We start from the raw sequence: 26,733 nt of genomic DNA, 5'->3' as shown, positions 1-26,733 counted from the left end.
CAGTTAGTGGCTGGTCAACTGCTGCGGCCGTTGATTGGCTGATCAGGCTGGTGCACACACCAACCCTGAACAAAGGATTGGGAAGAAGCTCCATGACAGTGCTGGGGACTAGTGAAGGAAAATATAGTTTGCTTTTTGTTTATGGTGATGTGTGTGTGTGTATCTATTATATATATATATATATATATATATATATATATACATACACATACACACTCACCGGCCACTTTATTAGGTACACCTGTCCAACTGCACGTTACCACTTAACTTCTAATCAGCCAATCACATGGCGGCAACTCAGTGCATTTAGGCATGTAGACATGGTCAAGACAATCTCCTGCAGTTCAAACCGAACATCAGTATGGGGAAGAAAGGTGATTTGAGTGCCTTTGAGCGTGGCATGGTTGTTGGTGCCAGAAGGGCTGGTCTGAGTATTTCAAACTGCTGATCTACTGGGGTTTTCACGCACAACCATCTCTAGGATTTACAGAGAATGGTCCGAAAAACAAAAAACATCCAGTGAGCGGCAGTTCTGTGGGCGGAAATGCCTTGTTGATGTTAGAGGTCAGAGGAGAATGGGCAGACTGGTTTGAGCTGATAGAAAGGCAACAGTGACTCAAATAGCCAACCGTTACAACCAAAGGTAGGCAGAAGAGCATCTCTGAACGCACAGTACGTCGAACTTTGAGGCAGATGGGCTACAGCAGCAGAAGACCACACCGGGTGCCACTCCTTTCAGCTAAGAACAGGAAACTGAGGCTACAATTTGCACAAGCTCATCGAAATTTGACGTTGCCTGGTCTGATGAGTCTCGATTTCTGCTGCGACATTCGGATGGTTGGGTCAGAATTTGGCGTCAATAACATGAAAGCATGGATCCATCCTGCCTTGTATCAACGGTTCAGGCTGGTGGTGGTGTCATGGTGTGGGGAATATTTTCTTGGCACTCTTTGGGCCCCTTGGTACCAATTGAGCATCGTTGCAACGCCACAGCCTACCTGAGTATTGTTGCTGACCATGTCCATCCCTTTATGACCACAATGTACCCAACATCTGATGGCTACTTTCAGCAGGATAATGCGCCATGTCATAAAGCTAGAATCATCTCAGACTGGTTTCTTGAACATGACAATGAGTTCACTGTACTCCAATGGCCTCCACAGTCACCAGATCTCAATCCAATAGAGCATCTTTGGGATGTGGTGGAACGGGAGATTTGCATCATGGATGTGCAGCCGACAAATCTGCGGCAACTGTGTGATGCCATCATGTCAATATGGAGCAAAATCTCTGAGGAATGCTTCCAGCACCTTGTTGAATCTATGCCACGAAGAATTGAGGCAGTTGTGAAGGCAAAAGGGGGTCCAACCCGTTACTAGCATGGTGTACCTAATAAAGTGGCCGGTGAGTGTAAATGCAAAATGTTAGGATATGTCATCACTTAGTGATCATTTGCTCAAAAGATCATGGCCTCCCTGTGCTTCTCTTTAGTGAAGCTTCCAGTGGTCAAACACCCAGCCATAGCAACATTACTTCAGCCTTATTCACACATTCAGTGATTTTTCAGGTCCACATATAGGTCTATTTTTACTCTATGGTCCATGAAAAATAGTCAATAGCTGCAACAGTATAAAAGTTGGAACTGTTAAAAAAAATATATATACATATATATATTATTTTGTCTAGATTTAATCCATGTTTTTCATACACATCAAGTGTAAATGTCACATCCATGAAAAACATGGATCCCCCGGCGGTACTCTAGTTGGACTCTGTTAAGTGCCTTTTAAATCCGGTCCTACTATAATTGTTCCAGGGAAATTTTTATGACCTGTCTAGTCTGTTTGACTGTTTGTATATATTGTTGGAAAAATTAATAAAAACTTACAATTTAAAAAAAAAAAGAAAAACATGGATCCCATAGATTTGTATTGGCTTATCATGGTCCGCACTAGGACATGTCCTATTTTTTCATGGACCAGATTGCGGATATGGGAAAAAAGTGGAACGTGTGGATAGTACGTTAGAAACTTTGCGGGACAAGTAAATAAGGCCTTAGGCTGTGTCTTAATTGTAACCGGCTTGCAATCTGCTGAATCCAGCCTCCATATTGTATGAAAGACATAAAGGCAGCCTCAAGGAACATGGTACCAGATAACAACAATGCAAAAAAAGGCAAATTAGTCAGAAATTAAGGCAAAAACTTACTTTAAGAGTTATTTATTTTCATCATTAGCTTGATCATATAAAAGCCCTAGAGTAAGCCAATTCACATCTGGTTTAGAAAAAAAAAAAAAAGAATTGCAATTTAAAACATATTCTTAACACGACCAGAATAACCGCATCCATTCTACATTTGCACCTTTAACTAATACCAAACCTTCCGACAGAAAAAAAAAAAGCTGCTCGTATAAATAACAACTGCATTTTGATAGAGAATATAGACACCGTATCCTTTCACATTAAAAGAATAAAACACAAAATAGGAAAGAATTCTGGAGACTATACTCGGAATATGTAACATTATAGATAAAAACATATGGCTTAAGGGAATTGCTAATCTTGAAACATTGATGACATCTAATAAAACATGAAAGATATGCAGTTGTGTTCTGTCTACAAAATGAGGAGAAACGTACAAGTTCTTTCATACCATAAATATGCATATTGATAGTGTGGTTTACATTCGAGGATGGAAATAGTCGGAATTAATTTGTAATAAAGCTGACGTTGAGCATATTGCTCCTGCAAACCTTTGGAAATGGGACAGCAGTAATACAGTACAATTCTGCAGTCTTCCTAATGGGGATATGGGAAGTACAAGTTATATACATGAGTGAAGGATTTGCTTATGGGAACCAGATTCCGGCTCTTATTTTTGGGGGCTCATGTAAATTCATGTGGAGGGGGGGGATTGGGGATTTCAATATCCAGACCCTGACTAATTAAAACATTTGACACGTCTGTGACATGTTTTTTTTTTAAGTGACAGTAACAATTTAATGGACCGTACCACCTTGGTAAACTGTACAATGAGATGACTTACCATCACATATGCAGGAGTCATTATACTCCACAATATTCCTATAGTTGCCTTCTCTATTTACCTAGTACATTGTGTTCTGGCTCCTTTTGGATTAAATGAATTGTATAATGAGTTCTACAATTTTCCGATATACTTTGTGCATCAGTCCCTCAGAGTTCTAAGATCTGTTCTCATGGTTATACATTGAGTAAATTTATAAATTACTTTTATAAATTAAAGGGGCACAGTCATGATCGGTCAAGGCCTGAGTGTTCAGACTGCGACCGATCAGGAGAATGAGTCAGAAGTCCGCACGCATTGGGGGAAATTTATCAAACATGGTGTAAAGTAAAACTGGCTCAGTTGCCCCTAGCAACCAATCAGATCCCACCTTTCATTCCTCACAGACACTTTGGAAAATGAAAGGTGACATCTGATTGGTTGCTAGGGGCAACTGAGCCAGTGTCACTTTACACCATGTTTGATAAATCCCCCCCATTATGTCTACTTGCTGAAACTATACTTTTTCCCATCTGGACAGCATGCTTTTGAGTCCTGCACAAAAAAGAAAAGTATACAGGAAATAAATCAGACACTCTCAGCAGTCGACATCTGAGCCGAGTATGCAGCAATACATGAATCAGCATACCTTTTTATCTTTATGGCAATGTGTACTAGTGATGTTATAATATGGGCAATGTGTGATGTGAATAGGAGCCCACTTTGCTGTAAGGAACCTGCACCATTAGCACATGACGTGGATACAGTTTTATCCAAACCAATTCAAAGACTGCAAGCAGAGATCTTAACAACTAAAGAAATGATGCATAAATTAGAATACGAAATAACTTCATACTTACATATAATCTCATAGACAACCAGTAAATCAGAAGACAGCTGTAATACACACGCTATACACAGACATGTTCATCTGAAATGTGTGAATGTTCAGAGTAAAGCTGAAGCTGCTAAGAGACAATCAAAGAAATCTAACCTGCTAGCTTGGCTGAAACAGCTGGCCTAGTCCATGTTAGCAGATAGCAATGCCATGCCGGGTTTAAAGCTGGGGGACCAACCAGACAGCAAAGCATTGTAGATTGCACTTTTTACCATGTTAATGCCATGTAAATATTGAAATGGGAGGCTCTGGAAAAATTCCTTCATGTCCTGTAACATGTGAGGGGCACTAGGCGGCCATTAGTTATTGCAACTCAACTGTATCCAATGTATATGGATACCAGCCACCCGCATGTCTAATACTATTGTATTTTTTCTCCAGTACTCTAGCAGCATAAATAGTCTGAAGAACACATGGATGGCCATAGTTCACAATATCAATACAAAGCACCACTCCCATGTCCCCACATCTTATAACCTGGGATGCATATCCGTAACACCAGGGGTCCAATTTGTAAAATAGGTAAATAGTGTCCTGCTCTAAAGGAAGAAGCAAAGCCCCTATATTCCAAGAGATATGAGGAAATGCTACAAATAATTTCTATAAATCACAGGTTAATATGCTGGAGAGGGGTTTTCCTGCTGGAGTTTGTTCATATCGTTATAATGATCCAATACTTTACTTGTTAGCAGGTTTCTCTCTATGTATATGGAAGAAGTTAGGGAACCATAGCAGGACTGTACTGTACCGATACTTATAATATTCATGGCTCACTCTAACAGTCATTACTTATTGGTTGTATTTTTCACCGCTCTTTAAATTTGAAGATTTATCTGTCCTTCTCCTTACAAGTATAAATGCATAAACTGTCAAGTAGCTTTGTAAATAGCTTTCCTTTATTGTGTAATGACAACAAGGTACATTTTGGTTTTTTTCACAGATGGAAAAAAAAAAAAGTTTCTTAGTAGACAAGTATGACAAAAATTTTTACCGATTAGAGCCAAAGACTTTTGTTGTAATCCGTTAATATTTTCTGGTTGTTTTTTTCATTATTATGGGGGTAACCATTGTCCTGCATGTGTTTTACAGCAAGCCTCACAGATACAAGCACCAAATGACAGGAGCTGCCCTATTGACATGCACCTAAAAAGTGTTGAGGCATTTCCTGGACCTTTGCATAGGTTATGTCTCTGGGAAGGGGAGGCTGAGCTGTGATCATCATCTATTGCCTTCTCTATTTACTGGTGTCACCTTTCACTACAATACTGTAGAGTTTACGTTCCAGCAGCATCCTCTATATCATTACAGACAAAGAAGGATGTCTCAGCCTAGTTTCAGGCTTAGTGGTAAGAATGAAAACTGCACAATTTCGATTTCAGGTTTTTTTTATAATATAATTTTTACAATGGAAAACTAAAACCAAAATCCTTAAAAAAATGTTTATCATAAAAACTTGATTTAAATAGGTCAATTTTTGATGATACATTCCTTTTAATAGAATCTCCAGCCTCTGGGGCCTTCAATAATCAACTACATTTTGTGAAGGAATTTGGCAGCAAGTGTTAATGCCACAATGCCGCCCCAGGAGAAATGAGAGCATTAAACAATTAAAATTAAAGGGGTTTTCCTATCAAAGAATAGGTAATCAATCACTGAGTGGCAGGGTGCAGACATACAGCATCCCACCAATCAGCTGTACAACACTCATACTACACAGTTAACTAGGCTGGAAGCTGTTGGCTCCGTTTACTGTGTAGTGGTGGAGACATGTGACTGCAGCTTTATTTAGCCACTACACAGCAATAGGAGGCAACTGCTTTTGAACCCATTCACTGTGTGGTGCCTATGCTTAACAGCTTAATGGTGGGGGTGTCTGCACCCCACAGATCAGTGGCTGATGGCCTATAAAGTGGTTTTTGCCTGAAAAATCCCCTTAAAGAGCTGTCCTTATAATGAAGGATATACAAGGAGATGCTCGTTGGAGCTGCTTCCTGCTCATAAGAGAGTCCCGAAGTGGGAGGCTGCCATTTATATACTGAAAATTAAGTATGTAACTGTTCAGCCAAATTATTTAAAAGGGGTTATCCAGGATCAGAAAGAACACAGCTACATTTTTGCAAAAACAGCGCCACCTCTGCCTCCAGGTTGTGTGTGGTATTACATTTTAGTGCCATTCACTTAAATACAACTGAGCTGCAAAACCCACACCAAAACGAAGCACAGGAGTAGTGCTTTTTCTGGAAAAACATGGCCATGTTTTTCTAAGCCTGGACAACCCCTTTAAAAGGTTAAGGGCTTTTAATTGTAGAATGTTGTAAATATGTTTTATAACAGTAAAGGGTTTTCACTTCTGGTTATTGAAAAAATTTTACGACCCTTGGGGGACACCGGAGTAGTGGCAAATTAAGCAGTAAATATTTTCTTTACTTTTCCAACCCCATTTAAACTTCCTGCGTTCCCAAGTATACAACAGCATAAATGGACCTCAGAATCAACCAATAAACTAATGAAATAGTCTAACGAATCCCAACACACACTGTAAAGCCTATACTGACACTGTGCATATGTCGCATTAGTGGTCCTTTAACATCTTAACCATTTCTGTACTGTTTGAGAAACGGAAAAACATTCACCCACAGGTGATCTAGATTGAACAGAGCTATAACATAGCGGTCATCTGTAGTCCTATACCCAGTGCCTCACCTATGTCATCAGTCAGCTCCAGATTTTTGTTTTTTTTAAACAAAATGTAAGAAGACAGTGAATGTCAGACAGATGAAATGGGATGTATGCTGTAAGTTGCTAACAGCTACGTAGGACTTTATTCTATAAAGTTACAATGGTTAAAATCCTAATAGATAAAAAGGATCTGTACTGTCAGTCAACAGGATAACATGGAAATAAGTACAAGTGGCATACAGGTAGAGAAGACCTTTCAATGCTGATTGTGATTCTCTAATGTGAACACAACCTTGTTTATATGACTTATATAGCCCTTACACTGCTATAAATAATATAGCAATCAGTCTACTACATGGAATATTGTCTGCATTTGCTATGGGCTTAAATATCCTGTTTTGTTTTAACCAAAAACCAAATCAACCAGCCCCTTAATAATCTGGTTGAGTTCTTCGACCCTCATGTGCAGCTTCTCAAAAATCAAACTTTTTTTTTTTTTACATTTGACATTAAAAGGAGCCTAGTGACTGCTGCTGGTGTACTATCCCAGAAGGCATCATTCTCAGTTAACAGGGAGGTAGCTGCTTCTCAATGAATTGCTTGATGTCTGTCATTTCCTAGTGGGGAAAAAACAAAATCTGTATTATACAAAATGTTACCCTCATAAGTCCCTGTCATAGGCAACAGTATTGTGCTAGAGTTACAGCATTTGGTTATATTCAACTGATCTGAGGCTCAGAAGTCAAGGCCACTTTATACCTGGTGGGTGCAGACTACAGCCGAAGGCATGGATGGCAGCCTTGGGCTATGTGGCTGCTATATTTGCTACAGCCTGCCATTGGCCGGCAGTAAGAGTAGATTGTAGAAATTAAAAGGAACCTGTCACCCCCGTGCCGCGGTGAAGGCCGCCCGACCCCCAATAGAGCCCCGGATACTTACCCCATCTTGCAAAGTCCCGCTCCTGGAGCCAGCCCCGGGACAGAGATATCCTTGTCGAAAGCCTAGCGCATGCGCTGCATAGGCGAGTCCGATGCCCATAGAGAATTAATGGAGCAGTCATTCTCTATGGGCATCGGACTCATTTCTGCAGCGCGCTCGCCGGGCTTCCGACAAGGATGTCTCTTTCCCGGAACCAGCTCCAGGAGCGGGACTTGGCGAGATGGGGTAAGTATCCGGGGCTCTAGCGGGGGGTCAGGCGGCCTTCACCCCGGCATGGGGGGGGGGGGGGGGTGACAGGTTCCCTTTAAGGTACACTGCGACATAATAGTACTGAAGAATGAAGAGTGTGAGGGTGTGTGAATGTATTATCCCGCATAGTAAAGGCAGTTTGTTTGGTCAACTCATATCCCAGTTGACAAAATAAAAAACAATCAGGAATTCCCATGTACCTCAAAGTAGTACTGATAAAAACTACAGATAATGCAAATAAAAAAAAAATAAAATACAGCTCTGTAGACTAAAAATATAAACATTATACCTGTGCTGGCTGGTTTGTACAATTTTTAAAAAATGTTTTCGCCAATCTCTGCCTGTTGGGTAGGCAGGTGGCGGGGCATGGCCAGGTGTAAAGAGGGCATAGTCTCCTCCCGTGCCAATTTACCATGATGTATTATTCAAGGTGAAATATTTCAGATTTCAGAGACTGCATGGGACACACGGCCAGGAATTTAGTTAAAGGTGTTGTCCAACGTAAACTATTAATTTCTGATGCTACTGGGGACATAGCAGTGCTATATACTTATCCGTCCTCCTCCACTGCAAATGCCAGTTCTCGAGCCATCATCTTTACAACTTCCGCAGACGTGTCGATCCGACAGGAAATGACCACTCAGCATAGACAGTACAGTGTTGTCTATGCTGTGCAGCCATTTCCTGTCAGAATGGCACGGCTGCGGAAAAAGTGAAGAGGACAGCAGCAGGCTGCCCAGGAACTGGCAGCTGTGTCAGAGAGGGACAGGTAAGTATACAACACTGCTATGTCCCCTGCAGCATCATTAGTAGTTTACACCAGACAACCAATTTAAGACTTGCATAGAGACACATGGATCTCCATGGGTGACATTTATGAAACTTAACATGGGTAAACAGTGGTGCAGTTGCCCATAAAATAATTGCTTCTTTCATTAAAAAGACCTCCGAAAAATGAAAGCTAGAGTGATTACTGCTTCACTATTTCTCTCCCCTTATAGATCGAAGACGAGGAGGAAAAAGATTGTGATACAAACAAATGCCGCATACCGACAGTCTGGTCCCCAAGTTACTTCCTGGTTTGAGAGTCCCAGATACTCTATCAAACCAGGAAGTGTCCGGGGACAAGACTGTAGGTATGCAGGCACCAACGCTGGAGCACGGGAAGTAATTTTTTTAGTAATAAAAAACATGCCATTCATTTATATAACAAGTCAGTTTATCAGTATAATAATGAATACTCATTCACCTGGTTGCATGAGCTGTGTGCCAAACCTGGGTAAGTCTTGAAACTGATATTTGCTGGGTTTATTAGCGTTTTCAGTTTCTCTGAAGTCATAGCACCAAACATAGGAGGAACTAGTGGATCACTTTCCCCGTGGCACTGGAGAACGGGTACTTCTTTGTTGGCACTATTAGCAGCAGCCTGGCATGTAAGCAAATAAAACCATGTTAGTTACTGTGCATGCATAAAGTAAAACTATAGATCTGAATGGTCCTTTGGTAGGAATGTTGCATCAAACTCTGAGCTATTGATGACCAATATGTTTAAAAAATGACAACTGTCCAAGCTACCCAACTGATGTAATCCAATACGTCTGACATAACAAATAACGTTTAGACAGACAGACCACCTTTATAACCCATTAAATGCCAACAAAGCAGGAGTTACACAACAATTCATTGCAAAAAAAAAAAAAAAAAAAAGACCAGTCAAAAAAGGTGCTCCAGAATTCTTGTTTTATGAGGAAGTCAAGTGTTTTGTTAAATGGGCAAGGAGAGTTTAGATGTAACAGGAGTACTGCTCTTAAAGATATCTGTATATCTAAGTTGACATCTAAACTCTCCTTGCCCATTTAACAAAACACTTAGTCAAGTGTTTTGTTAAATGGGCAAGGAGAGTTTAGATGTTCCTCATAAAACAAGAATTCTGGAGCATCTTTTTTGACTGGTCTTTTTTTTTTTTTGAGCTCTGTATTTTGCCGTTTCTGTGTAATTACTTTTAGAAATCTATGAATAAATTGCCAAATGGGCTTCGAGTTTGTTCCTGCACACCAAGAGACTAGCAGCCCTATTCAGACATCTTCAGAATTCAGAATTTAAGGCCCTGTTATGTTAAAAAGGTATTGTGGCAATAGAAAGTGATTATAGTTTTTTTTTTGTTAATAAAAAAAGAAAACAAAGCATATTTACTTGTACTGATCCCCTGCAGCCACCATTCTAATGGCAATGGGTCCCCTAAAGGAAAACGCCTGCTTACCAGTTACTGGCCTGAGGTGGGTTATTGCTGGCTGTAAGGTCAACACATCAGAGGAAGCAGGGGGCAGTTGGGACCAAGTACCATTAAAATGACAGCTGCGGGAGATCAGAACAGGTGAGTATGCTGTGTTTATTTTCAAAACTACCCAGTTGTGTTACTGGACTATCCCTTTAAATAACCCTAACAAGTGCAATTTTTTTCCTACTCGTAATGAAAATTCACCCAGGTTTTAAGATTACCTCTGAAAATGTAGGTAGTGGTGAACTGTCTACACACAACATATGGCCGGTGTTATATTACCTGAGGAAAGGAGGTTCTTAGCGGCAGCCAACAGCTTAAAGCAACAACACCTGCTAGCTTCTGGGTTGATGTTAGAGCAGTGTACAGCGACAGGGCTCCTCCCTATGGAAAACACAGGCACAGGTTATAATGGAGAGCATGGAAGACAAGATAACAGTATAAAGACATTACAGGAGACTAAACATACAGTAATAACCACCAATCCCTGTTAGATGCAGTAAGGTGTATGCCTGGAAATACATTTAAAGGGGTATTCCCATAATAACTTTTGCCCTCTAGTCAATTATAGATCTAAAGCTCATGTCAAGATTGTGTTTATTCACAAACCAATCAGATTCCACCTTTCATTTTCCAAAGAGTCTGTAAGGAATGAGAGGTGGAATCTGATTGGTTGCAGTGGCGTAGCTACAATGAAGGCAGGGAAGGCGACTGCTATGGGGCCCCTGCATGAAGGGGGCCCGAGGAAGCCTGCCCTGCCTTCATGGTAGGTACCCCGCTCCCCCAGGGGTCCAGAGGAAGAGGGACCCCCACTGCACTGTTCAGCCCCCTCACTGTAGTGCCGGGTGAGCGGGCTGAACAGAGGAGCAGGACCTGCCAGACGGCACAGGAGAGGGATGAAGGACCTTTGAGGATTTATGGGGCCCCATACAGTTTTTTGCTATGGGGCCCCATGAATCTTAGCTACGCCCCTGATTGGTTGCTAGGGGCAACTGAGCCAGTTTCACTTTACACCATGTTTGATAAATCTCCCCCCAAGTGTTTATTCACAAAGCATTTCAAGCCAAAAGTAAAAATTATCAAGTAAGACAGTGGAGTTAAAGAAGCACTCAAGTGACCATGTAATTGTACTGACCCTCTCTGCATAAGGCTGCCCTGCTTCCCATCCTAACTGGGTGTTCCTAGTGTGTTTCCCCATTGTGCTAATGGCTCTGGTCTCTGCTGCACTGACAATTCACATAGCCAAAGTAACTTTCCTCATGTTAGTCTCTGAGACATTCATAGATTTCTATAGAGAGTGACCACAATCAGAGCAAGTAGCTTTTACACATCTTGTAGGTATTCCATTTCTGTACCAAGTGTATGTTATCTAATTTGACTATGAACTCTATAAAAATATGATCATGGGTTATGTTACCTAACCATGAGGAAGTTCTGGGAGACAGAACGCGTGGATTTTCATACTGATTCACCCTATAGGGCTACAGCAACTTGTGTTTTTTGTTATTCTTTACAATTAGTCCCTATCTGCACTTTTGGCACGTGTACTGGATACTTTTGGGGAGCAGTGGGGACCAGAAGTCGGCGGGAGCAGGGGAGCACTTTACCCTCACTGCTAACATGGTTCCTTTAAAGTCTGGTTTACACACTGAGATATCAGCATTTTCTCTAGTATTATGGTGGCACTTTTGGCAAGAAGAACTGTAGACATATAAGCTGTCACCTTAGAATCTGCTTTGCCGTGAATCATCACTTTTGCTATTGTTAGACCATGCTGACAAACGGAAAGTAGATCATTTGTTTCCGAGAAGCTAATTCAATGATATTAACTATTACGGCTTCACATGCTGTAATCTCAGCTGAAACAGCCCTCAAAACAAAATGACAATATCTCTATAGGGCTTTGTTCACATTTGCATTATTTCTGTTGCTCTGTTCTGTCCAAGGAACCAGATCTGTCACATGATAGACACCAACAGCACTAATTCCAGCTTGCAGGCAATTTTTTTTGGTTAATTTAGAAAACCCTTTAATACAATAGTTGTAAGACCCTCCACACTTGCCTGAGAGAATCCTCCCAAGATGATTCTGTTTGAGGGTATGCCATTTTTCACTTCTTGATCTATTAGTGCTTTAACTATTGGGGAAAAATAAACAGTGGTTATACAGGAAAACATACTGGGACTAGTATGGATGATAATTCAACAACATTAACACTAAATCAGCATGTATGTCATTATGTCATTTACGCATTTGGCGTGATATCACAGGAACCATACACACAGCCAGATCTGCTCACATATCTCCGCACTGCGGGATTCACTGTGCATGTGAAACCACTGTGTGGTAAAGCTGCAAGTTACACAATTGATTTTAATAGACAAATCTGTAGGCAGAATAAATACACTGCAAGCTGGAGAAATATGCTTGAGAAGCATTGCTAAAATATCAGGGATTGCACAGCAACTTCTGCAAGCAGAGGCCTAAAGCGCAGGCGGCAGAATGTGCTCATATGTAGGATCACAATCTGCATGGCTGGCATCTGCAAAGTGTGGGAAACTAGGAAAAACTAGATACGGAATGGAATTCTTCACTTCACAACGAACATACTGTATAGGAAATTTCAGACCAATATATATAGAAAAATGTTGAAGATCAAAGAATCGATAAAATAAAGTTTTGAGCCTCTGTGTATGGAACATATAGATAACCCATAGAATAATGTAAATGTTTAGGAATGACCTGAATGTAGTCACTGGCTAACTTGAAGGCAACCCTTATACCAACGTACCAACGTATATGTGCACCATACTATCAAGTTACAATGTGAACCCACCCTCAGATGGCAACGCTAAAATAAATCTATGTATGAATCTATTCACCGTCCTCCATTCACAGTTGTTAAAAGGGCCAACTACTAAGTGAATTCACTAACCCAGTGACGGCTTCTTCTGAACAGTAACTACAGTCGATCGGCTGCTTTATAATCTAATAGGGAAGGCGGTCATAGCCGGTATAGCTAGAATCTCATTACGGCCTCTGTGGTGCAGATGGATCAGGGAAGGAGCCGTCTGTGACTCATAATAGACTGCTGGATACTAACCATTCCCCTCTGCTTCACCACCGAGACAGGGAATTACAGAGATTCTATGGGTTCTTTTATACAGACTTTGTGGGGATTTACCAATGCGTAAAATGTTTGCACAAGTAATCAATTGAACAAAAATGTGCAACTTTTTATACACTAGTTTTCTGGTGAAAACAATGAAAAGTTCCCCCCACTGTGCTTCTGTTGTTCTGTTGCATATTGTCATTACTATTACATTTACTCCAGCCCTAGAAAAGTGCCAGATGTCTAAAGATCACCTCAACACAGGTAAAAGATGCCATGGAGACACCGAGATCCTCAGAGGGCTAAAAGGGGGTTACAAAATATGAGCATCAAATCTATGTCATATTAGTAGAGATGAGCGAACATGCAGAAAGACGAACCATTGGCATTTGAACCCTGGATGCCATAGGCTGCATCCATGTTTTCCAGGCAGTGGGATTCAAATGTCAAATGTTTGGTTTTGCTGTGAAGGAAGACTTTCTTCACTTTCTTCAAGTTTTCTCATCAGTAACTTAAAGGAGAAGTCCGGCAAAAAAATGTTTTAAAAGTATTGTATTGCCCCCCAAAAGTTATACAAATCACCAACATACACTTATTATGGGAAATGCTTATAAAGAGCTTTTATCCCTGCACTTACTACTGCATCAAGGCTTCACTTCCTGGATAAAATGGTGATGTCACTTCCTGGATAACATGGTGATGTTACGACCCGACTCCCAGAGCTGTGCGGGCTGTGGCTGCTGAAGAGGATGATGGCAGGGGGATGCTCAGTGTCCCTCCAGTGCCCTGTGTCCCTCAGTGTCCCCCTGCCATCATCCTCTCCAGCAGCCACAGCCCGCACAGCTCTGGGAGTTGGGTCGTGACATCAACATCACCATGTTATCCAGAAAGTGAAGCCTTGATGCAGTAGTAAGTGCAGGGAAAAAGCACTTTATGTGCATTTCCTGTAATAAGTTTATATTGGTGATTTGTATAAATTTTGGGGGGCAATACAATACTTAAAAACAACAAAAAATGTTGCCAGACTACTCCCTTAAAGAAAAGGAGAGGGGGGGGGGTATCACTTTAAAAGATATTTGCCTACAAATATAAATCAGTGCTAGAAAAAGGTACTGACGGCTTTCTAGCCACAAAACCTACAGGCAGAACCTACACACAGCCCCCTTCCCCACCTCCACTGATCACTGGAACCAGTGAAGCAGAGTATATTGAAAAGGTCAGCTGGGGGTCTCAGCACCATATATACACACCATATATATACACACACACACACCCCTAGACACATGGTCCATGAATGCTTAGCTGTGTGTATCAGAATCAGTCTATAAATAAATCCTATGTGTGTGGGAATCAAACTATAGCCACATTCTTTTAACAACTGTTAATTTGACCAATGACAGCCATAACCCCCTTCGCCCCCAATACGTCAACATTAGAAGTCACTTTTATTGTTTTATTACTGTGTACAGCTGTCCAAACTTGGGTACCTATTGTGCTTGATTACCATGTGCAAATGTCCTGGGAGACTTTGCTCAATACGATTCATGGTCATTAGACCATGTCTACACTAACATTTCTGGAAGCACAACACCCCCACCCAAACCATAAAAGCCTGGGGTATGTTGCTTCTCGCTAGCCTCAGCTGAGACCATGACTGGAAGGTACCTAACACCATTTTGGTCACCATCAAAGGAGATGGGGGTGTATTAGTGCATAATATACAAGGGACTGTCCATTTAATTGTGGAACTACTCATGTGTAACATCTGCAACTGCAGCTATTTATGTATTAAATGGCTTATTTTTTATACATTTGTGTGTTCATAGAAACTTATTACACCCATGTGATGCTGTACAGATGCATCATGGGATGGATAGCAGAAATGGAAGGGAGAGGATGCAGACTGCAATCTGAAAGTCACAATGATGGCTGATCAGAGGTCACATGACCCAGAGGCAGTAATAAATCAGATTCAGCAGAGCTGTGATGAAACAGAAGACCCCGCAGAAATTTGGTACTTCTACTTTAAGTGCAAATTCAAATATTGTGCATTTGGAAATCACCTTTTCCCAAAAATAATAGGTGCACTAGGCACTTGCTTGCAATATTTTCTGCACAGACATGAATTAGAAAGTACAATGAGAAGAAACCAGCTTACTATTCTCTGCCGCCTGCTTGATGCCAGTCTCATCCTCCTGTGCATCAGGAGACAATCCAATTATGTCAAACCTAAAACAACAACATATAAAACACAGGTCATTACTACAGATGCCCCAGGTACTCGTTGTATTTAGAGAGGAGACACACCGTTTTGCCCATCATTATATTTCCTAATACAATTGCAAACATCTCAAGTGAATGCAACATTAATATGATCCAGCGGAGCAGTGCTGCTCTTAAAGCCTTAAGGAACCATTAATTTTCTGTCCCGTTGTTTCCAGACAACACTGAGCGGCTTCACCCTGTGGACGCTGAATATTTAATTACATTGTCATTTAAAAATTAATTAGAAGGAAGCCGATCTGTGCAGAGTCCCTGAGCTGCTGCTGCAGCACAGAGAGCTCCGCAACCTGGTGTATCTGCAAATAGGGGGCTACACCTAATACATCCAGGCGGAAATATACATGGCAGCAATGCAAGACAAATAGGTTATAAAGATAGCAGAGATTGTCAGCGCATTACCAACCATTACGCTCCCTCGCCAAGTTATGGTGATTGTAGGAGCACCGGACCAATTCATTCTGCAGACTCCATCTTAATCTCTTTGTGACAGTAAACATTTCCGTTCTATCTAATCCATTTACTATCCCTACATTCAATTTATTATACTGCAAAGTCCACCAGTGCAGATCATCACAGGGAAACCTTCAGCGGGAGGGACTACAATAAAGTAATAACAAAGGGAACATTTCCTTATATCTGGGGATTACTAAAATTGAGGAGTGATTTTATATGAGAGGCAAATCTAGACACTGGTGTTAATAGACACTCTCCTGCTACATATTCCGACATGTCACAGAGGCGTCAGGGGGTGCAAACAGGATTATGGTAGAAGGACATTGGCATATGCCAGGGATGGGGAACCTTTGGCCCTTCAGTTGTTGCAAAACTACAATTCCCATCAACGGGAATTCCAACGGCTGTCCGGGCATGATGGGAATTGTAGTTTTGCAACAGCTGGAGGGTCACAAGTTCCCCATCCCTGGCATATACACTTATCACCAAGAGTGGAAAAAAAAAAAATCTATAAATTTATCTATGTATTTCCATCTCATTAAAGGAGAAGTCCGGCAATTTTTTTTATTAAAGTATTGTATTGCTCCCCAAAAGTTATACAAATCCCCAATATACACTTATTACAGGAAATGCTTATAAAGTGCTTTTTTTCCCTGCACTTACTACTGCATCAAGGCTTCACTTCCTGGATAACATGGTGATGTCACGACCCGACTCCCAGAGCTGTGCGGGCTGTGGCTGCTGGAGAGGATGATGGCAGGGGGACACAGGGCACTGGAGGGACACTGAGCATCCCTCTGCCATCATCCTCTCCAGCAGCCACAGCCCGCACAGCTCTGGGAGTCGGGTCGTGACATCACAATTTTATCCAGGAAGTGAAGCCTTGATGTAGTAGTAAGTGCAGGAAAAAAACACTTCATTAGCATTTCCCGTAATAAGTGTATATTGGTAATGTGTATAAGTTTTAGCGGGCAATACAAAACTTTAATAAAAAATTTCGCCGACCCACCCTTAGAGGGGCTGGAGTTTCTTCCCACTAAGGGTGGGTCGTCCCTTCTGCCTGGGCCTGGTGGTACAGTCACTTTAAGCTACAGGATAGGGCACAGGTGTCAAACTTGTGGCCCTCCAGCTGTTACAAACTACAGTTCCCGTCATACCTGGACAGCCAAAGCTTTGCGTTTAGCTGGAGGGCGGTGAGTTTGACACCCCTGGTATAGGGGATAATAAGCTAATCGGTGGGGGACCACCAGTGATCTTTAGAACGGGGAAATCATTTTCCAAATGGAGCCCACCATGTGCTCAGTTATCTTCCAGTCATTCTAAGTGGTTAGATCTCCACCAAAGAGCTTGTTATCCCCTATCTACTTGTATGTCAACAGGTTAATAGTTGAGGCTTCTGCCGTGTTTTGCTTTGACAACACTAAAGCTTTTAGTAACGCGGAGTGTGACGGCTCTCAGTCTGCACTCAGCATTGTCGTCACTGTCCCTTTTTACGACCATATGCAAACCACTAGACCAGCTTCAATGACTCCACTCTTAAGAACCAGTTTGGCAGGCCCAGTATGACTAACCCCATCTCACCCATCCTGTTTACACTTCTAACCAAATTAACTTTTGTTCCCCTATAAAGTAGAAAAGAGAAAAAGTCCACAAAGATCAAAGTTATTAACAGAAAGGCTAAAGCTGAATGAGAGCTAAAGAAAACATATGCAAGTGGGGATCCTAAAGTAACATTGAATAACGTAACATTTGTCTTTTTTTTATATTTTCGACAGCATTACACACCATGACAGCTATAAGAGGACTTAAGCACATACAGCATTTTTTTTTCTCTGTTGGGCAGATGCGTTATCTATGAGAGACTCCAGAGTAACAGCCAATCTAATACAGTGGCATATGGCGACACCTCCTAAGCTAGCCAAAAGAAAGGATCACTAATACTTGGCCTACATTTGGATAGGAGAGCTGAAAAACAAAGCTCCACTCATCGTGCTGCAAATTGTATCCACACAGTCTATAGTGACATTATTGAGATGTCACTGTGGTTAATACAGCGATTTGAAAGCCACAGCTTTTCCTTCAGATCACAATGGGCCAAAACGTAATAATAATAATAATAATAATAGCTGCAGACCATACAGATGTCAGAAGAGCCTCCCTCTAAGGGTGCCTTTACACAGAGAGATTTATCGGGCAGATTTATGAAGCCAAAGCCAGGAATGGATTTGAAAAGAGGAAAAATCGCAGTCTTTCCTTTATGACCTGATCTCTGTTTATAGTCTGTTCCTGGCTTTGGCTTCAAAAATCTGTCAGATGTGTAATGGCACCCTAAGACAGAGCAGAGAACTGATGCATAGAGAGACTCCCCCTTGGACTTGGCATGACCATGTTATACATAGTATAATGTATGTTGCCCATAACATCAATTCATTGCCGAATTATCTGTATACAGACATGGGCTGTGCAGCTAGATAAAAAAAGCCTAAATTTTCTACATCAATGTGTGCGCATCTAGAAAAACCAAATACAATATAGCACCAGAAAAAAAGAATGTTCAAAAGTATGACATTTTACAGTAATGTGGATTACGAAGATTTAGACCAAGAAATTGTCCACATTAAAAATGATAAAAAATACCCATTAAAATAACTCGTGGACTGGGGTCCCATGATGGCTGCCAATATATAAAGTGCACAATGCAATACAATTAAAAAAGTATGCATGAAAAATAGGGATATACACCATGGGGAAGATTTATCAAACATGGTGTAAAGTGAAGCTGGCTCAGTTGCCCCTAGCAACCAATCAGATTCCACCTTTCATTCCTCACAGACTCTATGGAAAATGAAAGGTGGAATCTGATTGGTTGCTAGGGGCAACCGAGCCAGTTTCACTTTACACCATGTTTGATAAATCTCCCCCCATTTCTAGATCAATTTAACTGCACAATTCAGTAAGCACACACCAAAACATGCCCCTGTGATGCCTCTGTAATAAATCCCATATTAGTTAGGCAGCCATATGCCCAAAGACATCATTAGTATAAAGTGCAAATGCAGTACAATATATTGTTGAGCAAATAAATCTGAGTCATATGGACCCTGTAAATATCACCCCAAATTTATGCAGAATACACAGGACCCCAGGTCACCACAACGTGAGTTTCGCCTCACTGCTCCATCTGGAGTTTTTTTTACTGTGGGCAATATTTCATCTATAATAAAGTATTTGATGTGACATAAAACTCTTGTGAATCTCTTTTTTAAAGTTAATGGTGGGATTATTGCAGGTGTTATATTGCTTAGTGGTTCCCACCTTATAAGTGGATAGGTTTTTCTTCTGAGGTGTAGGTGTTTATTACTGCCAGTAACATTAGCCTGCATTCTGCTGACTGGCTGCAGAACAACTATACGGAATCAGACTTAGTCTCCACTGCCCAATTGTCAAATAGGAGACGCTTGTAAAGCAGAATTATAGTTTAATGGCGGATTAGGATTACTATTGCTGCATGTCATTCTTATTCTTCATATATAACTATATGCTCCTACAATTGTAAACCTAGATAGGAAGATAGCATAATAATAAATGAAGACATTGCACAGGCTCAGCATATAATTACTTACCATGAGGGCATGGCCATGTTCATATTCAGTGACACTGGCATGATGGGCCTGAAAGCAGAAATAACTGGTTAAATACTGACTGCATTTCTATGTGCATCGTCTAGGGAACTGTCCTCTATTACAGACAGTTCACTGATGTGACTGGTCACTGTTGTAATGCCGCACTTCTCCTGTGGTGGCACTGCAGGGTAATTAAAGGGGTTATCCAGCATCAGAAAACATAGCCACTTTGTGCCACAGACAGCACCACTTGTCTCCAGTTTGGATGGGGGGCTGCAACTCCATTGAAATAAATAGAGCTTATTTGCAAATCACACATATCTAGAGACTAGAGTGATGCAGTCTTTGGAGTAAAGTGGTCATATTTTTCTAAAACTGGATAACCCGTTTAAGTGTCTTTCCTCTTGAGCATTAGGGTCCAGAGGAGAAAGATTTTCCGGCTCACAGATCATTGCTGCTGACCATAACAGTCTATGGAGAGGGGAGGGAGAAGAGGGAGCAGCACACAGACAAAAGGCAGCTGCTGCTGTCATGCTCAGGCAGCAGCATGGTGGACATTATACAGCAGTGATGATGAGTACAGCTTCTTTTAGAAACTGGCACTTTGGTGAGACAGTAGAAACAGTAGTATCTTTGTTTGTTTGTGTGTGTGTCTCTCTCTCTGCAGTTGGCGCCTCCTCCCCCCTCCATCTCCATAGACTTCTATTAGCATTAGCTATAAACTTATCTATCATTTAAACACAAAACCCATCTCCTCTCTGCCTAAAATGTATGAATTTTATCAGTAAACTGTAAATGAGCAGCACTGGGGAGAGGCAGGGGAGGGGAGCCTGATAAATGGAGAAAAGGGCATTTTTCTCTAATAAGATATATTATGAGCTCCAGCACTACTGATTTACAGAAATCGGTTTATAACAGGAGATACGCTTTATAGGCATATAACCCCCCAAGATGTTACAAGATACTTCTGGCAGAAATCAGCAAGCTGAACACTGGCATTAAAGCAGAGACACGCATGTAATTGTTATATCATAGCAGATAAGCTGAAAATGACAGGCTATGATAACTTTCTCAGGGAATCTGTGCCAGAAAGTAAAGGGAGTATACCTGAAGGCAATATAAAGATCAAGCATGAATAATAAGATTATGACTACAACAAAGTTACGGTTATGGAACAAGCATAGAATTACTCAATGTAGATTTTTTTTTTTTTTAAATGACAAGCTTATTTTTGATAAACTTACGCATGTGGACAGATATACTTCACATGGGGACTTTTGATGCTTGCCATAGCTTCTGCCCAGCCATGCCTGGGGGGTAAAAAAATAAAATAATAATAATAAACTCACACACACAGTGATTATATATATTTATTATACACACACACATATATATATGGTACATGAATGCTTAGCACCCAGTTATGACATACAGAGGGTAAAGGTGATCTGCAGGTAGCCCTGTGCACTGTGGCTTATATTATGACCAGGTACTACAGTACTATGCTCTGAGATTATTATACAGAAAGTCTTACAGCAATCCTGCAATTACATTGCTCCCTGTGTGCATGCTTTACCCAGTACACAAGTGCCAGTCCCTACAAGTGTGCATGCCAAGAGCTTCAGACGCCCATCTGGTGTTGCCCAAATGTAGCAACAGACGTTGAGAAGTCCTCAAAGCCAAAAAGACTATTCTAACGTAAAAGCAAACTGTAGGTGTTAAATACTGAACGCTACACAGCTCTATATTAGATGGAGGTGACGGAGGCCCTGTTCACCTTATGGTAATTCTCTGGTGTACTATTGACTACCACCTGAAAACTATTTTCTTGTATAAAATGGCATAATCAACCATACTATACTGTACTCCAAGGAAAACATATATGCAAATGCAATAAAGCATATATGAGACATATGCAAATGCAATGCTTTTTGTTTGCATATATAAAACATGTACAGTTTAAATAATTACAATTTTTTTTTATAAATTTTATAAAATATTTAATATTGTCTGCTTATATGTTTCACCGAGAGACTTCTCCATGGCCTTCCATCAGGTAACAGTGATGTAGGTATATGGTCATGTCCTCACTGCAGCCAGGTAAACAAACCAGTAAGGGTAACAGATGCAGGTATTGCTTTTTATCTTTTTTTTTTTTTAATAATTATTTTAGCACAGTACCAAGCACTAGGAAAAATAACTGTAAGGGTACTATTACACGGAACGATAATACAACGATCATCGGCTGATCGTTGATATAGGTTCTGACCTATTTTATGTGTAATAGCCATGCGCGGCCGGCGACTGGCAATGTACATTACCTATCCACGCTCCAGGGCTGCTCCTGCAGTCCGCTTCTCCCCGTGTCCCGCTCGCTCTAGCTTCAGAGCGGGCTGTCAGCTGACAGGCCACTCAGCCAATCACAGGCCACGGCAGTCCCGACCTGTGATTGGCTGAGTGGCCACTCTGAAGCTAGAGCGCGCGGGACCTGTGGAGAAGCGGACCGCAGGAGAAGCCCTGGAGTGTGGATAGGTAATGTATGTAGTTTAAACAAGGGCTGCAAGGACATCCGTAACAATGTCCTTGCAGCCCTTGTTAAACGATGTAATAGGCCCAGTAAACGAGCGACGATCTAGCAGATTGCTGCTCGTTTACAGGTATTATCGGGCCCCCATCGGCCCGTGTAATACCACCCTAAGCCAGACAAGCCCTTTAATTGTAGGTATGTGATGTGACCAGGGCTTAGACTGATTTCACCAGCAGCATTTCTACCACACTGGTTTTCCCCTAAGGTGCATCAGCAAAGCAGCATTCCTGAGTGAGTCCGGGGGAGGGGTGCACACATATACCTGTAGACACATAGGAGAGGACTGATCCATGAATACTTACCCAGTATCTCCTAACCCGTGTAGGAATATAACCTACGGCAGAGAAGAGAACAGGGTTAATCCATATAAACACACAATGTTATAGTAAAACTGAGCAGTGCCCACAGCACAATAACATGGTAACCTGAGAACTGCCAGCTAGGGGCCCTATTACACCAGCAGAAACCAGGAACAGACTATAAACAGGGAACAGGTCATAATGGAAAGACTGATAGCTTTCCTCTTTTCAAACCCATTCCTGGCTTTGGCTGCAAAAATCTGTCAGATATCTATTGGTGTAATAGGGCCCTTAGACATATTCACAAGAAACGTCAGGGTGTGACGGCAGATTAGTTACGTTACAGGAGAATATGTGACACAGGGACAGGGGTGACATCCTAGGCGGCTTTTACAGCTAACACCTCCAGCAGGAAATGGGAGCATAGCAGCCATAGAGGTCTGCAGGGAAGTAATAGCGTGTAATAAAGCCTCCACGAGGGACTGCATTATAGGACAATGGTGGCCATAACAGCATAGGAATGAATGGCATAACGCAAGGCATATGACCCGAGTCACAGCTCACTTATTGATGGCTTTGAGGACATGAAGGACATGTGGTCCTCAATGGAGTCACAGTCCTGGGATTCAATCCTCAAAGTAAAAGAGTTGTGAAAAACAAAACCATTCCAAGCAGAGAAGTTGGCCAGACACCTTCAACAATGTTTGTCGCTCCTTACCCTGAATTTCACACCCGCTCCTCATGGCAGAGTATGTATTTCCAGTAGGGAGTGGAGAGTGAGCTGCTGCCAGACACCTCTCCATGGTGTGGAAATATAACCTGCCCAATTCTTCTTTCTGGCCTAGTGCATTGGGAGACCCCTCATATACATATGTATCTAAGCATATAGCTCTGGACTTATTGGCTAAACAAGAAACAATGAAGAACACTGCATGCTAAAGATGCAGGGCAACCTTCCCATACTTCATTTGTATTTTTTTCCCTGAATATCCCTTTAAAGGGATTGTGCCAAGACCATACATTATCCGGTATCCCATGGGTCTCCAAACTGCGGGCCTCCAGCTGTTGCAAAACCACAATTCCCAACATGCTCAGACAGCTAAAGCTTTGGCTGTCTAGGCATGATGGCATATGTAGTATTGCAACAGCTGGAGGGCTGAAGTTTGGAGACCCACATAGTAGATGACTGCTAGGGGTCTGACCACTGACTGACCCCCACCAGTCACAAAAACAAAGATCAATTGTCCCAAGCAAATGGAGTAGTGACACACATGATCGACCCCCTCTCCAGGCATAGGGTGGGTTTTCCAATAGTCCCATAGAGAATGAACGGAGCGGTGACCAGGCTCCTCCATTCCTGTGACCAGCAGGGGCTCCAGTCACCAGACCCCCAATCATCATCTGGTTATCCTTTATTCCAGGGGTGGGGAACCTTCAGTCGTCCAGCTGTTGCAAAACTACAATTCCCATCATGCCTGGACAGCCAAAGTGAAGCTGGAGGGCCGAAGGTTCCCCATCCCTGCTTTGGTCTGTGGATAGGAGATGGTCTGGTACTGGTGAGAGAAGAGTCTAGTGCACACAGTCCCTATGGTCCTTCAATCCAAGAGAACACATTCCCAACGTTCTGCACCGTATTCTCCTCAAGACGTAACACGGCTAGGACAGAACATCGCCATAGAGTAAGACGCCATGATTTGTCTTCATCCAAATGTGTAATGAATTTTTGAGAAACAAAACCTATATCTATATATGTGAGGCCGAGCTGCAGCATCCTGTCTGTGCCCTACCCCACATCCACCTATCCTATCTGCAGCTGTGTGGCCAGCAAGGATGGAACCACCCGGGGGTAACTATTATAACATAGCTGGGTGACAGCGCCGACGTCCTGGCCGTTCATTGTCTGTGGACGAGCCCAGGTAATCAGAGACGGCCGGTCACTGAGGCATCACATGGACCCAGCCATGACCCTACAACCCATCAATCATCATACCCCAGGAGCAGTGCATGCTGGTAGTTGTAGTTCTGCAGCAGCTGGCTCTAGGACCCAGCACACAGGTGAATGGTCCCCAACCTGTGGCATGCTGGGAGTTGTAGTTCTGCAGCAGCTGGCTCTAGGACCCAGCACACAGGTGAATGGTCCCCAACCTGTGGCATGCTGGGAGTTGTAGTTCTGCAGCAGCTGGGAGTCCACAGGTTGGGGACCAGTGATACAGACAGAAGCAGCATGGAGTACAGGGCTGATCCTATGACATGCACGGTGCCCGGCAGAAGGGCAGGACAAGCTGGGGATCACATGCAGGAAAGTGAGGCAGGACTGCAGGGTGGGAGCGGGGGGCGGGGGTGCGGGCACTGACTCACCGCGGCTGTGGCCTTGCGGGCGGCGGGCACTATGGCAGGCAGAGGTGCGGACATGTTATTGCCGCACATACACCGAGTGTGCACAGAGCCGTCTTCGTGGTGCCGGGTGATCTGTGACTGTACGCGGCTGCGTAGCCCTTATCCTTCAATAACCCGGAGCTAAGCCGCGCAAGGAGGGGCGTGTCACTATCGTCAGTATCTCCAGGACAACCACGCCCCCTAACCGCCAGCCAATCAACTGCGAGCTAAGCCCAGAACTACAGCGAGTGGGCGGAACGGCAGGGACGTCGCGTCACCACACGGCTGGCTGCGATTGGATGAAGTGTCTTTGTGGGCGGAGTCAAAGCGGGCCACATTCGACCTTTTAGTTTGGGGAGTGAGGAGACGGAATGGTGGGTGACGTCAGCAGACACGAGGGTGCAGCGTGTGATGGATGAGGGTGAGCCCGGCAGTAGTGCACAGCAGTCGGGCGCTGCTCGGATTACAGCACTGTGCGCTCCGGCAGGGCGGTGGGGAACTATAGTGATGCTGCGCACAGTATGCCGGCGGGACAGCCCCTGTGGGCAAGTATGAACTTGCTGGGATCCGGACTGGTCTATGGTGCAGGTCTAATGCCCCATACAGCACAAGCAGGGGGTGCAGAGCATTGTCCTCATAGTGATGTCCTACTACAGGCATAGCAGGAGAGCATACAGTGACGTCACCACATAGAAGAATGCCCAGAGCAGGGAGAACCCGGGAATGTGGATGGGCCATAGCATGGACTGGCTGTGCTACAGGATACTGGTGGTCTTCCCTGGTGTTCTGTGGTCGCTCACTAATGCCCCTATTCCACAAGTCGTTTGGAGGAGCAAACGAGCGCTATTAGCGCTCGTTTGCTCCTCGTTCTCCGCTCGCGGGTGAGTGCGGGAGGGGGTGGGGGGGCTGCCCGGGGGATCGCTGATCGTCCGGGCAGCCCATAGGATATAGCAGCATCTGCTGCCGACGGTACTATTCAACGGAGCGACGGCAGCAGATCGCTGCTATATCAGTCGCTTGTTTTTCAACATGTTGAAAAACAAGCGACTGCAACGATCAGCTGACATGAACGATGTCGGCTGATCGTTGCACTCTATTCCACGGGACGAATATCGTTCGTAGCGGCCGATATCGGCCGAATACGAACGATATTGCTCCTCTAAACGACCCGTGGAATAGGGCCTTCAGGCTGCACTCCCTGTTAAAAGACCATAGATATCTGTATTATTGGGGTCTTAAGGCTCTATTCCATGGAACGATTAAGGCAAAGATCAAACATGTTGAAAGACAAACGACTGGGACAGCAGCGAACTGCGGTCATTGCTCCGTGGAATAGGAGCTGCAGCAGACGGCGGCTATCCTCTATGGGCTGCCTGGACAATCTAGTGATCACCCGGGCAGCTCCCCGCGCCCCCTCCCGCACTCACCCGCTCGCTGCAGCCGCGTGGAATAGCTGACAGCGCTCGTTTGCTCCTCTTGTCGTCCTGTGGAATAGGGCCTTTAGTCAACTCCTATTGTTCTGTGACATGAAAAAAGATGAATCATGTGGGTGCAGCTAAACAATGACTGCAGAATCCTGCTTCTATGCACCAGTATTCTTAAGGGGCCATTCACACTGCGGAATCTGTGCAAAATTTCCACAGAGTCCACAGCACAGACTCCGCTTGAAATTTCGCTTAAACACATCTACCACTTCACTGCGAATGTGTGGTAAAGGTCTGCTAACTGGCAGTACACATAGGGTGCAATAGATTAATTGGAACTTAAGTCCATTCCTAAAGTCATACAGTTCTCTGAACTCTATAGACGGGGTGCAGGTACAGCTGCTGGATGGTTACTGACTTAGGGTGCGTGCACACTACGGAATTGCCGCGTATAACCCGCGGCGTATTCCGTCGCTCGTCTCCGCATGCGGAGGTGCGCATTTCCGTC

At 43.1% G+C, this 26,733-nt stretch overlaps 1 protein-coding gene across 2 annotated transcripts in view; it reads right to left on the bottom strand.

Moving 5' to 3' along the window:
• The window catches only part of LYPLA1 (lysophospholipase 1), a 61,946-nt gene extending 36,904 nt beyond the window's left edge, over positions 1-25,042 (bottom strand). Inside the window, exons 1-9 of one of the 2 annotated variants that reach the window (XM_069957589.1) lie at positions 24,784-25,042; positions 22,429-22,460; positions 20,784-20,849; positions 19,540-19,587; positions 15,339-15,409; positions 12,132-12,205; positions 10,351-10,452; positions 9,040-9,216; positions 2,205-7,219 (exon numbers count right to left, since the gene is read on the bottom strand). In XM_069957589.1, the coding sequence (XP_069813690.1) occupies positions 7,169-7,219; positions 9,040-9,216; positions 10,351-10,452; positions 12,132-12,205; positions 15,339-15,409; positions 19,540-19,587; positions 20,784-20,849; positions 22,429-22,460; positions 24,784-24,852 (690 nt within the window). In that variant the 5' untranslated portion in view covers positions 24,853-25,042 and the 3' untranslated portion in view covers positions 2,205-7,168. Of the gene's footprint in view, positions 1-2,204; positions 7,220-9,039; positions 9,217-10,350; positions 10,453-12,131; positions 12,206-15,338; positions 15,410-19,539; positions 19,588-20,783; positions 20,850-22,428; positions 22,461-24,783 lie in introns of those variants that run through there. The other variant, XM_069957588.1, reaches the window with a different exon arrangement.
• Positions 25,043-26,733: the final 1,691 nt, after the last annotated feature.

The sequence above is a fragment of the Dendropsophus ebraccatus genome, chromosome 2 (assembly GCF_027789765.1).
Source record: "Dendropsophus ebraccatus isolate aDenEbr1 chromosome 2, aDenEbr1.pat, whole genome shotgun sequence".
Lineage (NCBI taxonomy): Eukaryota > Metazoa > Chordata > Amphibia > Anura > Hylidae > Dendropsophus > Dendropsophus ebraccatus.
This window is presented reverse-complemented; position numbering and strand designations above follow the sequence as displayed.